Source organism: Bos taurus, chromosome 3, assembly GCF_002263795.3.
Source record: "Bos taurus isolate L1 Dominette 01449 registration number 42190680 breed Hereford chromosome 3, ARS-UCD2.0, whole genome shotgun sequence".
In the NCBI taxonomy this organism is placed as follows: domain Eukaryota; kingdom Metazoa; phylum Chordata; class Mammalia; order Artiodactyla; family Bovidae; genus Bos; species Bos taurus.
This window is the reverse complement of record NC_037330.1, coordinates 35084020-35098078: the sequence shown is the minus strand read 5'-3', so window position 1 is coordinate 35098078 and position 14059 is coordinate 35084020. Positions and strand designations below refer to the sequence as shown.

The 14059-nt window shown below is 39.8% G+C and overlaps 1 protein-coding gene across 1 annotated transcript in view; it reads right to left on the bottom strand.

Moving 5' to 3' along the window:
* Positions 1-1596: 1596 nt before the first annotated feature.
* Positions 1597-14059, bottom strand: part of SLC25A24 (solute carrier family 25 member 24) — a 57979-nt gene continuing 45516 nt past the window's right edge. The window contains 2 exon segments of the mRNA NM_001099066.1: positions 1597-3677; positions 5134-5284. Coding sequence (NP_001092536.1) covers positions 3493-3677; positions 5134-5284 — 336 coding nt within the window. The 3' untranslated portion in view covers positions 1597-3492.

Below are 14059 nucleotides of genomic sequence, written 5' to 3'. Positions count from 1 at the left end.
TGCCAAGTGGCCCAGGCCTGGAGCACTTCTGCTTTCACAGCAAAGTGCTCCAGTGGCTATGGCCGGGCATCTGAATATAGGGCTGTGGAGCCCAGTGACAACCAGAGAATGGGCAAATTAGCAGACAAACAAAACAAGCCAAAAAAAAAAAAAAACACATACACAGAAAGTTGTGAATAGGTGTCTTCAATTATGGTCAGAGGGCAGCAGCAGGTTCAGATCTAGGCAGCTTGGACCTCGGCACAGCTCCGTCCTGCAGGGAAGCAGGAGGGCAGACGGCTCTGTGCAGGGCATACTGTCCCAGAGAATGGTCTAAACAAGTTCAGCCTGCTCTGTGCGTCTCCCAAGTGGGGCATGTGGCAAAGGAGGTGAAGGGGGGTTGTCGGTCGCTCCCCTGGACACCTAATTATTCCTTGGTGCTCTTTGCAAAACAGAGAAATTCCATGAGAGCAAAAGAACCAGGAATATTCTTATTTGGGGATAGGGAAACCACGCCACGATTTTACACAAGGGACCTGATGTAAAGCTCAAAGGACAAAACAGTCAAAATACAATGTCTGTTCCTGTGAAACTTACCCTCTGGATAGGGATACAAGACAGACAGGTAAGAAACAAACTGGTGGCATTTTTCTAAGAAAGGGCCCTGAGAGTCAAAGAGGGCTAAGGAGTTTTTCCGGGAGGTTGGAGAGCATTCAAGTTGGAACACAGAATTTCTTTGCAGTCTTATGTTTTATCTTTTTAAACCAAATTTATAAATCTGAATTATATAATTACTTAATTACTTACCAGTAAACTTACTTGGGGGCTTCCCTGGTGGTTCAGACAGTAAAGAAGCTGCCTGCAATTCAGGAGACCTGGGTTTGATCCCTGGGTCGGGAAGATCCCCTGGAGAAGGGGATGGCTACCCATTCCAGTATTCTTGCCTGGAGAACTCCATGGACAGAGGAGCCTGGTTGGCTACACTCCATGGGGTTGCAAAGAGTTGGACACAACCGAGCGACTAACACACACACAAACATACTTAGTTTTGTTTCCCACAACTTCAAGACAAACTGATACTCCACCAAATGTACCAAGAAGACTGTGACTTCAGATTCTCCTTGGCACTGTGACCCCCAGGTAGGTAAGTATTAGTTGTTTAGTCATACCAGATTCTTTGTGACCCCATGGACTGCAGCCCACCAGGCCCCTCTGTCCATGGAAGTCTCCAGGCAAGAATACTGGAGTGGGTAGCCATTCCCTTCTCTAGGGAGCTTTCCAACCTAGCGATCAAACTCAGGTCTCCTGCACTGCAGGCAGATTCTTTTACCATCTGAGCCACCAGGGAAGTCTGTGACCCCCAAGGGTATCACCCTTATTGGTAAATGTGGAATTTGGACATCACGAAAAACGTCATCTTATACCAAAATGTATGACAGATTTAACAATTGTTGTGGCTGTTCAGAAAAGGCCAAAATATTTGGAAAGACTATTATGAGTCTTACCCAATAATACTATAAACATTATTCAAACTGCTGCCAGTGATATAAACTGTATAACAGCCTTTTTTTTTTTTGCCTCAGTTACACTATTTTTTTTAAATGAGGAAACAAGACATTTCAAAAACAAACATATATGTATTTTTAATTATAAATGTAAAGCAAATATGCAGTAATGCCAGAAATAAACTATTCTTGACTCTGGGCTCTTTTCAAAAAATACAAGATTTTTTCAAAAGATACAAGATACACAGATAAATCACATTCATACCTTACAAATGTTAAATAGAAAACAATTTAAATTCATAATGAACAATGAATTTTTTCAGTAGCCTGAAATTTTACTCATCCCATAATTTTATGAGTGAAAAAAGAGTTAATCTAGTACATTAATATTGTCATTTATGCGTTACTCAAAAGTACAAACACCCTGAAGACAGACTTTCACACTTATTGTATGTATTATAAAAACATTGAGATATTTATCAGGCATAACAAATATAATGAAAACTATATGTTAGGATACGTTTCACAAACACAAGTTCAACATTTCTCTTTGGTTTAGAAAACATGAGAGGTAGGTTCAAATAAAGTAAATGCCTATTATGTCACCAGATTTTCATTAAAACGTTGGCAATTTATGACAGAAATTACTAGAAATCAAACTTGAGTTTAAGAATTACACTGAAAAGTGATACGAATAATTTCAACTACTAAATAGTTGTCTAAGTCCTAATCACACAAATCAGAAAAAAATGATTGATTATAAAAAAATGGCTTCAGTAAAATAAAATCATGCTCTCGCTCCATTTTAAGTTTTCTAAATCAAAACATGTTCCTAAAACTGGGGGCAAGACAAAATATGAATGTACTTGTTTGTAAACTGGGCCTTCCATTTCATTATAGGCACCAAATATGCAGAATTAATCTAGACTATTTTTAATACATACTATTCTGTTAGGTTTGCACTGCCCAAGTTGAGAATTGCAGGGTCAAATAAATGGTGAGGGGGTAATGAGAATGCCATTCACCCATGATCAACCTACTTCACGTAATTAAGAAATTTCAGATAATCGGGAATGGCCTCCAGAAGCCTTTCTGGTGAAAACAGGAGTTTGATTCAAGTAGGAGACAAAGGACAAAGAGAAGAGAGATGCTCTTTAGAGACGGATATAAGTAAAGGGGTTTTGCTTCCTGATGCTTTTCAAAACAATGATAATGAACAGAATCTCTCAAATAAGTTGCCCTGTGTGGACAATTTACCAGTGATACGCTAATAATCAGTGTGTTGTCCTGAAAACCAAACAACAGTACAAGCAAAATGGAGAAGTGGTCACTGAAATAAATATGATTTTATCACTCCTCCTTACACAAAAATTATATGAGTGGACTAGGGTATTCACATGCCTTGAAATTCTGCCATTTAATGTTTATTCTTATTCTGCTTGAAGAAAGAATATAAACTCTATAAGTATTTGGCTGCTGTAAGGTATGTTTTCATGTAATGATTCTCCATTAATGATCCTACAAGGAGATTTTAAGAAATTCAAAATATATGAACAATTTAAGTTTCCAAGTTTTCTGATCATTTTGTTTTTAAGAAAATGATATTTAAGTGTAAAGGAACGGACATAAACTTGAACCAACCAAAATAAAGAGGAAAGATTTATAATTCTAGCACACAAAGCAAATTTAGTTCAAGCAAGTACATTTCTTCAGATTTAGGATTCTGGCAGAGATTGTAGAAAGAACTAATAAGAAAAGATAAACTATAATTTTGTGGCTTTCTCAAAATTGTATGAGCTTATCAAAACTATGATCTTTTTAGACATTTCTGAATATGTAAAATTGAGTCCAAATGTCTGAAATTATCATTGATATGCTCTTCTTTTTTGTGGGAAAAAAAAAATAAAGCTTCTTTTTGCCATAGATTTGTTTCAATTCTAGGAGAAAACATCACTCTGGAGACGGCTGAAAGTTTCAGTAATCATGCCAAAGCAAAAAATTCAACATGTCATTTCTGAGTCACACCTAGAGTTTGTTTCATATTTTCATAAACCACATAACTGATGCCTACAGCAGGGAGCACCTTCATAAAGTTTGGGGTGATGCCTCTGTAAAGTCCTGGTAGTCCTTCTTTAGAAAGTATTCGTCGAAAGAGCCCAACCATGTTCAGCTGTGGGCTTTTTTCTATCATGGCTAGAAAATTCAAAAAAAAAGAAAAGAAATCAGGCTAATTTAATATTCACACATTTTATTATGACTATACAATTATGATTCAGAATGATACTCTAGAATACAATAAACAGATAAAATTTATTCCAAGGGTCCTCAAAAAGTGCCCCTTTATATAATTCTCCCTGGGTAGCACCTAAGAGTGAGTGCTCTGGTAAGAATAACAATGGTAGTATCACTTTGTGTTAGATGTTGGGTTAATGACTTGATATACCAATCCTCCAAGGTAAGAGTTATTATATCCATTTAGTAAGTAAGGAATCTTAGAAAGATAGAGAAACTTGTCTCAACACACTCAGCCAGCAAGTGGGAGAGCTGACAGCTGATGGTCTTTCTTCTCTGTAAATGGAATGAAAACTGTACGGTGTTGTAAGAATCAGTAACAACTATGTAAATCAGCTGGCATTTGTCAAAGTCTCAGTAAATGGTGGCTAGAGTTTTTATTATTATGGGACCTAAAACTTTTGAACTGTGACTCCTCCCCACTGTGACACTCTCTCCTTGACTTTGATTACACCATGCCTCCTGGATCTCCTGTCATCTCACTAATTGTTCTCTTTGTTCACAATTTGCTGACTAGAATCTGCCTGCTAATCCAGGAGATGCAAGAGATGCAGGTTTGATCCTGGGTTGGGAAGATTCCCCCCCAGAGAAGGAAATGGCAACCCACTCCAGTATTCTTACCTAGAGAATCCCATGGACAGAGGAGTCTGGAGGGCTACAGTCCATGGTGTCACAAAGAATCAGACACGACCGAGCACACACACATGAATGCATTGCATTGCTATATTAAATAGCATGCATTCTGTGCCTCTCTTTTCTGTTTTATCCCTGGCCTATCTCATCCACTATCATTTCTTTAAACAGTACACCCTGAACATCTGTACCTCTATCCTCAACCTCTCTTCCAAGTACCAGCCACACCTCCCCCAGCCAAGCAGTCAATCATTAATTAACCAACACTTCCAATGCAGATGATTTGTAAATAGTGGACTGCGTGGCACATTCTCATTTTACTTTTTGGAACTTTCTGGAGTTTGGGAGTTTTTTCCCTGAGTATTTTCAATCCATGGTAGGTTGAATCCTCAGATGCAGAGCCCATGAATGGGGACAGCCAACTGTACTCTTAAAACATGCATTCCCAACATAAGCAAGAAAATCTTACTCATTTGTGCAGAAGCCACAGATACACATTCAGTATATGCATAGTGTATCTGTGCTATTAAGATTTCATGAAGAAGAACTGATTTAGAAAAGAATTTCTAAAAAGCTCCCTTAGGGAGGCAATAACATAAAAAAGTGGTTAAGAAATATTATCTTAAAACCACACTCTGCTGTCTCAGTGGAACTTGAGAGTTCCAGAAGCATGTTATTGATGCCATGCTTTTAAAGCAGTGTCCTGCTTTCATTCAAAACTCACCTTGAGCCTGCATGCGTGTTCTCACCAAAGCCAAGGGGTAGCTGGCCAGCTGACCACAGGTACTAGATAAGGCACCACAACCCAGCAACACCATGACTCCAGGGTTCACAGAGTCTTTGGCAAAATTATCTAGCCAATGAGACTTTAGGAGCTGCCAGAGAAACAGAAAAGAAAAATGATAAACAGCTACTTATAACTGCTTGTACTCAACAGGGACATTCCCACGGCAGCTCTCATCCTGGTAGGATCAACAGGCTACACTTCTGCAACGCTGGGCAACCCGTTCCCAGGAGCAGCAGCCACTGCAGAGGCAACAGCTCTGTAGAGAAGCAGGGAAGCCACCAGGGATTCAAAACACCAACAACTTGCACTGGGTTCTCCCTTCCTTCTGAGTAAATGTGAGGATCAATCGCACACCAATGTAGGATCTAAACAACATTTTCTACTGTATCAATGAAAATAACATAATACTATGAAGTGCATCTGATTTTTTTACTTTACACATATGTTATTTCATTCAGTTCTTCTACAAAAGCTCTACAAAAGGTGGAGCTATTCTTCTGATTTTAGAAATGAGACTCAATGGAGTTTTTTTTAAACAAGGGTGTAGATTCAAGTGTACTGATCCCCAGGCCACACTTTTTCCCTATTATCCTGAGTCCCTGTATTTCCATGAGCAGGCCATAATTGAGAGAAACTATATAAAATATATATGCTAATTTACTTTTTAAATAAAAATATCTTAAGTATTAAAATATATGCTAATATATGGGAGAAATCATACACTACTTTAAGTATTTTAATAGAAAATTTAATGCATACTTGGACCTCACAATTATATAACACAAATAGCTTTATATATTTGGAAGCAAAAATAACGTTTAAGTGTTTATTTAATATTCACTTAGTACTGCAATATATGACAATAAATAGAGTTATGAAGGCTAAAGATAATCATGTCTGAACTGCAGAAATAAAAGAAGTGATTGACTAGAAACTAATCAATTGTTTACACTGTGAAGACTAGAACAGGAGGAAAAAAGAGAAGAAAACATACTCTTGAAACAATTAAAGTTCTATAAAATATATATGATCTTGCAAGTCTTCTCTGTTTATTCCATAATCCATTTTCTTCTCATGCTTAGGGCCATTATCATTCCCTATCTCTCAGGTCACACTATATTTTTAAAATTTTTTACTTATTTATTTTTATTTCTTCCTGTCTGTCTCTCCTTCATTAGCTCTGTACCCTCAAAATTTTATCACCTTATGAAGATTCTCTGGCAACATCAGGATCATAACAGGGTCCTGATTCAATAGGACTAGTATCTTTATAAGAAAAAAAACACCAGAGAATTCACTCACTCACTTTCTCTCCCTCTGGGAACATAGCAGGAAGACAGCAGTCTGCAAGCCAGTAAGACAGCCTCCCCACAAACCAAATAAGCCAGAACCTTGATCTTGGATTTCTAGCCTCCAGAACTGTGAAAAAGTAATTTCTGTTGTTTAACCCACCGAGTCTCTGGGTTTTTTTGTTTGTTTGTTTTGTTTCTTGGTTTTTGGGTTTGTTTGGTTTTTTTTTTTTTTGCCATCCCGTACAGCTTTCAAGATCTTAGTTCCCCAATCAGGGATTGAACCTGGGGCCCTAGGCAGTAAGAACGCAGAGTCCCAACCACTGGACCACCTCAGAATTCTTGGTATCTAGTATTTTGTTATGGCAGTCCAAACAAACTAGCACACTACCCAAAGCAATCTACATATTCAATGCAGTCACTATTCAAATTTCAATCATACTGTTTGAAGAAATAAAAAATAAAAATTCTAAAACTCAAATGGAATCTCAAGGGACCGCAGCTAGCCAAAATAACCTTGAAAAAGAACAAAGTTGGAGGCCTCACACTTCCTGATTTCAATATATACTACAAAGCAACAGTAATCAAAATAGTGCCATGCTGGCATAAAGACAGATACATAGATCAATTGAACAAAATAGAGAGCCCAGAAATAACTTCTCCACATTGGGCAAAAGACAGTCTCTTCTCAAATGGGAAAACTGGATATCTATAAGAAGAAAAATAAAGTTGGACCCTTATCTTACAACATACACAAAAAACTAACTCAAAATAAATTAAAGGTCTAAACATAAGAGCTAACAGTATACAATTCCTAGGAGAAAACTCAGGGTAATAAAATCTTTAGGCCATTGGATTTGGCAACAATTTCTTGGATATGATACTAAAAGCACAGGCAGCAAAAGCAAAAATAGACAAATGGATTTCATCAACTTAAAAACTTCTGCACATCAAAGGAAACGAGAGAGAAAAACAAGGCAACCTATGGAATGGGAGAATATATTTGCAAACCATATATCTGATAAGTAGTTAATATCCAAAATATATAAAGAACTTCTACAACTAAACAACAATTTTAAAAACCTAATTAAAAACTGGGCAAAAGACTTGAATAGACATTTCTCCAAAAAAATAAATAGATGGACAACAAACATATTAAAAGATCCTCAACATCACTCATCATCAGAGAAATGCAGGTCAAAAGCACAATGAGATATTGTTTCACAACTGTTGGGATAGATATTATCAAAAAAACAGAAACTAACAAATATTAGTGAGTATGTAGAAAAGTACACTGTTAGTGGGAATGGAAAAGGGTGCAGTGGCCACAGGACTGGAAAAGGTCAGTTTTCATTCCAATACCAAAGAAAGGCAATGCCAAAGAATGTTCAAACTACTGCACAATTGCACTCATCTCACATGCTAGCAAAATAATGCTCAAAATTCTCCAAGCTAGGCTTCAACAGTACACAAACCAAGAACGTCCCAAGTACAAGCTAGATTTAGAAAAGGCAGAGGAACCAGAGATCAAATTGCCAACATCCATTGGATCATCAAAAAAGCAAGATAATTCCAGAAAAACATCTATTTCTGCTTCATTGACTATGGTAATGCCTTTAACTGTGTGAATCACAACACACTGTGGAAAATTCTTCAAGAGATGGGAATATCAGACTACCTTAACTGCCTCCTGAGAAATCTATATGCAGGTCAAGAAGCAACAGTTAGAACTGGACATGGAACAACAGACTGGTTCCAAATTGGGAAAGGAGTACACCAAGCCTGTATATTGTCAACCTGCTCATTTAACTTATATGCAGAGTGCATCGTGTGAACTGCTGGGTTGGATGAAGCACAAGCTGTAATCAAGACTGCTGGGAGAAACAGCAATAACCTCAGATATGCAGATGACACCACCCTTATGGCTGAAAGCGAAGAGGAACTAAAGAGCCTCTTGATGAGGGTGAAAGAGGAGAGTGAAAAAACTAGCTTAAAACTCCACATTCTAAAAACTAAGATCATGGTATCCGGTCCCATCATTTCATGGCAAATAGATGGGGAAACAATGGAAACAGTGGCAGACTTTATTTTCTTGGGCTCCAAAATCACTGAAGATGGTGACTGCAGCCATGAAATTAAAAAATGCTTGCTCCTTGGAAGGAAAGCTTTGACCAACCTAGACAGCATATTGAAAAGGAGAGACATTATTTTGCTGACAAAGGTCCATCTAGTCAAAGCTATGGTTTTTCCAGTAGTCATGTATGGATGTGAGAGTTGGACCACTAAGAAAGCTGAGCATGAAAGAATTGGTGTTTTTGAACTGTGTTATTTTGAACTCTTAAGAGTCCCTTGGAGTGCAAGGAGATCCAACCAGTCAATTTTAAGAAATCAGTCCCAAATATTCATTGGAAGGACTGATGCTGAAGCTGAAACTCCAATACTTTGGCCACCTGATGTGAGGAACTGACTCACTGGAAAAGACCCTTATTCTGGGAAAGATTGAAGGCAGGAGAAGGGGATAACAAAGGATGAGACTGTTGGATGGCATCACCGACTCCATGGAAATGAGTTTGAGCAAGCTCCAGGAGTTGCTGATGGACAGGGAAGCCTGGTGTGCTGCAGTTCACGGGGTCCCAGAGAGTCAGACACGACTGAGTGACTGAACTGACAAAAAGCTTAACATGGAATTACTATATGACCCAGCAATTCTACTGGTAGGTATACACCCAAATGAACTGAAATCAGGGACTTAAAGAGATATTTGTATCCCTTTTTCTCAAAAGGGGAAATTATCCTTGAAATTAATTCAACCCCTCAACAATGGATGGCATTCCAAGTTCCTCAACCTTGTCAGCAGTTTTTGCCCTTAAGACAAGCTCGGAAGGTAACAGAAACTTGAAACTCAAAGAAGTCCCTGAGTGACTTGGCAAAATCCACGACCCACATTGGGCAGATTTATCTGAGTCCCCCAATTCAAATTCAAATAGACCATGGTAAGCCTGTTCCTAACATCAAACAATGTCCTTTAAGTCCTGAGGCCTTAGCAAGAATTCAACCAATCATACAGGAATATAAGACACAAGACCTCATAGTTCCCTGCACTAGTCTCTGTACTATACCCATTCTCCCTATTAAGAAATCCCACAAAGAAGAATGGAGATTTGCCCAAGATTTGGGAGCTACTCGTAACACTGTCATTAATTGCTATCCAGTTGCCCTTGACCTTCATGCTCTTTTAATGGCAATTCCTACAGAGAGTAGTTTTTCACCATAATTGATCTCTGTAGCACCTTTTTCAGCATCTCTGTGGATTGTGAAAGTCAAATGTTATGTGCTTTCATGTGGGAAGGACAATACACCTGGACATGTCAGAAGTCTAGACTGAAAGTCCTACTTTTTACAGATACTAAAAGCAGATTTAGCATCTGTCATTTTCCCATAAGTGCCCACCCTTTGCGATATGTTGATGACCTTCTTTTCTTCTCTTCCAAGGAAGCAAGTGAGCAAGCCAGCATCATCTCCTCAAGCTGTTAGCAACTGAATGTCACGAAGGTCTCCAAAGAGAAATTACAACTTGTTCAAACACAGGTCAAATACCTAAGATACCTGATCTCAGATAAAGGACTCCTTTTAGAACCTATTAGGATTCAAAGTGTCTTAAATTTCCCACAGCCACAGACCAAAAGACAACTTTAAAACATCTGGAGGGGGCGGTCCTAAGATAGCGGAGGAATAGGATAGGGAGACCACTTTCTCTTCCACAAATTCATCGAAAGATCATTTGAACACTGAGCAAATTCCACAAAAAAACTTCTGAATGCTGGCGGAGGACACCAGGCATCCAGAAAGGCAGCCCATTCTCTTCAAAAGGAGGTAGGACAAAATATAAAAGATAAAGTGAAAGTGATGTTGCTCAGTCGTGTCCAACTCTTTGAGACCCCATGGACACCAGGCTCCTCCGTCCATGGGATTTTCTAGGCAAGAGTACTGGAGTGGGTTGCCATTTCCTTCTCCAGGGAATCTTCCTGACCCAGAGATGGAACCCAGGTCTCCTGCATTATAGACAGACGATTTACCATCTGAGCCACCAGGGAAGTCCATAAAAGATAAAAAGAGAGACAAAAGAGTTAGGGACAGAGACCTGACCTGGGGAGGGAGTTATAAAGGAGGAGAAGTTTCCAAACACCAGGAAACCCTCTCACTGGCAGGTCTGTGGGGAATTTTGGAATCTCAGAGGGCAACATAAATGGGAAGAAAAAAAAAAAAGCCACAGATTATGTGCCTAACCACAACTCCCAGCAGAGAAGTAGCTCAGACGCTTGCATCCACCAGCAGCAAGTGGGGGCTGAACAGGAAGGCACGGGCTGCATTGCTTAGGGTAAGGACCAGGCCTGAATGCCCTGAGGATAATCTGAGGGAGCTAATGTGAGATAGCAACCCAAACTGTGAGATAGCAAGAAAGAGAGAGAAAAGAGAGAGAGAGAGAACTTTCCCATGAAAAGCTCTAACCTAAGGCACTGCCGGCCGGCTCACAGAACAAAGGACTGAGCTAATACCAGAAGAGAGCTAGCCAGATGCGGACCAGCCTATCCTGCGCTGGAGGCAGAGAGGCAGGCGGGGACACCCAGAGCCAGAAGGCGAGGGGCAATCTCGGCCCCAGGGACAGCATCCTCTACCAAACTGCGAGTAGGCTCCCAGTTGCTAACCAAGTCTTCCTGGGATCCTGGATGGTTGACATCTGCCAGGAGGGCCGCAGCCAGAGATCAGCTCCCCAGAGGAGACACACAGCACACCTGATATGACGCTTCCACTGCACACCCAGGAAACCAAGCAGCTGGGACCGGGGAGATGATAAGATGCACCCCCAACCTAGGGAGAGTGTGCTCGCCAAGCACCTGGTTGCCTGAGTTGGTTGCACCTGGGAAGGGCACAAAACTCAGGCCCAACCAAGTCTGTGCCTTTGTGGAGTACCCAAGAACCTGAATTTGAGCAGCTTAGACCTGGGAAGTGCACGCAACCCAGGGCCCACTTTAGACAGTTCCCCTGCAGAGCAACCTGGAGCCTGAGCAGTGTAGACTGGGAAAGCACACACACCAAGAGCAGGGGCCAACCCAGTGTGGCCCAGACATGGAGAGCACTCCCCACACATGCCACTGATATTTGTTTGCAGTATTCCTCCCCACCGACAGCACAACTGAACAAGTGAGCCTAAATAAGTGACCACCTTCACCACCTTGTGTCAGGGTGGAAATTAGACACTGTAGAGACTTGCAAACAGAGGAAGCCAAAATAAGCAAAGAAGAGGGAAGTGACAGGTGCAACAGATTAAAACCCTGTAGTTAGCACCAAATACATTGGAAAGGGCCTATAGACCTGGAGAAGAAGTATAACCTGGAAAAAGGAACCATCTGAAACTGAACTGACCCCACCCTGCCCTCAACAGTTTCAGAGAAATTCCTAGATATATTTTATTATTATCATCTAAAATTTTTTTAATTTTTAAGATCATTATTACTCCTTTAATTTTCACTTTTATAACCTACTATTACCTTGCAAAAATAAAAAAAACCCTATTTTTAAAACAAATTTCATATTTTTTAAATAATTTTTGTGATTTTGCTTTGCTTTTTAATATTAAATTTTTGAGAGTCTAACCTCTACTCTAGATTTTTAATCGTTGCTTTTTGGTATTGGTTATCAATTTTGTACCTTTAAGAATCCAATCTTCAGTACCCATTTTTACTTAGGAGTGTGATTACTGGCTTGATTGCCCTCTCCCCCTTTTGACTCTCTGTTTTCTCCCCTAGGTCTTCTCTATCTCCTCCCTCCCCCTTCTCTTCTCTACCCAACTCTCTGAATCTCTTTGGGTACTCTGGGCTGTGGAGAACACTTAGAAAACTGATTATGGGCTAGATCTGTCTCTCTCCTTTTGATTCCCCCTCTTCTCCTCCTGGTCACCTCTATCTCCTTTCTCCCTCTTCTCTTCTCTGTGTAACTCTGTGAACCTTTCTGAATGTTCCAGACTGTGGAGAGCATATAGGGAATTGATTACTGGCTAGATTGCTCTCTCCTCTTTTGATTCCCCCTCTTTTCCTTCAGGTCACCTCTATCTCCCTCCTTCCTCTTCTCTTCTCCATGTAACTCTGTGAACCTCTCTGGGTGTCCCCCACTGTGGAGAATCTTTTCTCAATTAACCTAGATGTTTTATCATCAGCGTATTATGGATAGAGAAGTCTTGAGGCTACTTTAAGAATAATATTGAAAACCAGAGGTTGGAGGCTTAAATCCAAAGCTTTAGAACACCAGAAAACTCCTGACTCCAGGGAACATTAATTGACAAGAGCTCATCCAAAAGCTTCCATACCTACACTGAAACCAAGCTCCACCCAAGAACCAACAAGTTTCAGAGCAAGACATACCAAGCTAATTCTGCAATAACGCAGGAACATAACCCTAAGCATTAAAATACAGGGGGCCAAAAGTCACACCAAACCCATAGACACCTCAAAACTCACTACTGGACACTTCATTGCATTCCAGAGAAAAGAGATCCAGCTCCACCCACCAGAACACCGACACAAGCTTCCCTAACCAGGAAACCTTGACAAGCCACTCGCCCAACCCCACCCACAAGGAGGAACCTCCACAATAAAGAGGAACCACAAACTTCCAGCATTCAGAAAGGCCACCCCAAACACAGTGATCTAAACAAGATGAAAAGGCAGAGAAATATTCAGCAGGTAAAGGAACAGATAAATGCCCACCAAATCAAACAAAAAAGGAGGAGATAGGGAGTCTAAATGTAAAAGAATTCAGAATAATGATAGCAAAAATGATCCAAAATCTTGAAAACAAAATGGATTTACAGATAAATAGTCTGGAGACAAGGACTGAGAAGACGCAAGAAATATTTAACAAGGACCTAGAAGAAATAAAAAAAGAGTCAATCAATAATGAATAATGCAATAAATGAGATCAAAAACACTCTGGAGAGAACCAACAGTAGAATAATGGAGGTAGAAGATAGGATAAGTGAGGTGGAAGATAGAATGGTGGAAATAAATGAAGCAGAGAGGAAAAAAGAATTAAAAGAAATGAGGACAACCTCAGAGACCTCTGGGACAATGTTAAACGCCCCAACATTTGAATCATAGGAGTCCCAGAAGAAGACAAAAAGAAAGGCCATGAGAAAATACTTGAGGAGATAATAGTTAAAAACTTCCCTATAATGGGGAAGGAAATAGCCACCCAAGTCCAAGAAATCCAGACAGTCCCAAACAGGATAAACCCAAGGTGAAACACCCCAAGACACATATTAATCAAATTAACAAAGATCAAACACAAAGAACAAATATTAAAAGCAGCAAGGGAAAAACAATAAATAACACACAAGGGGATTCCCATAAGGACAACAGCTGATCTTTCAATAGAAACTCTTCAGGCCAGAAGGAATTGGCAGGACAAAATACTTAAGGTGATGAAAGAGAAAAACCCACAGCCCAGATTACTGTACCCAGCAAAGATCTCATTCAAATATGAAGGAGAAATCAAAAGCTTTACAGACAAGTAAAAGC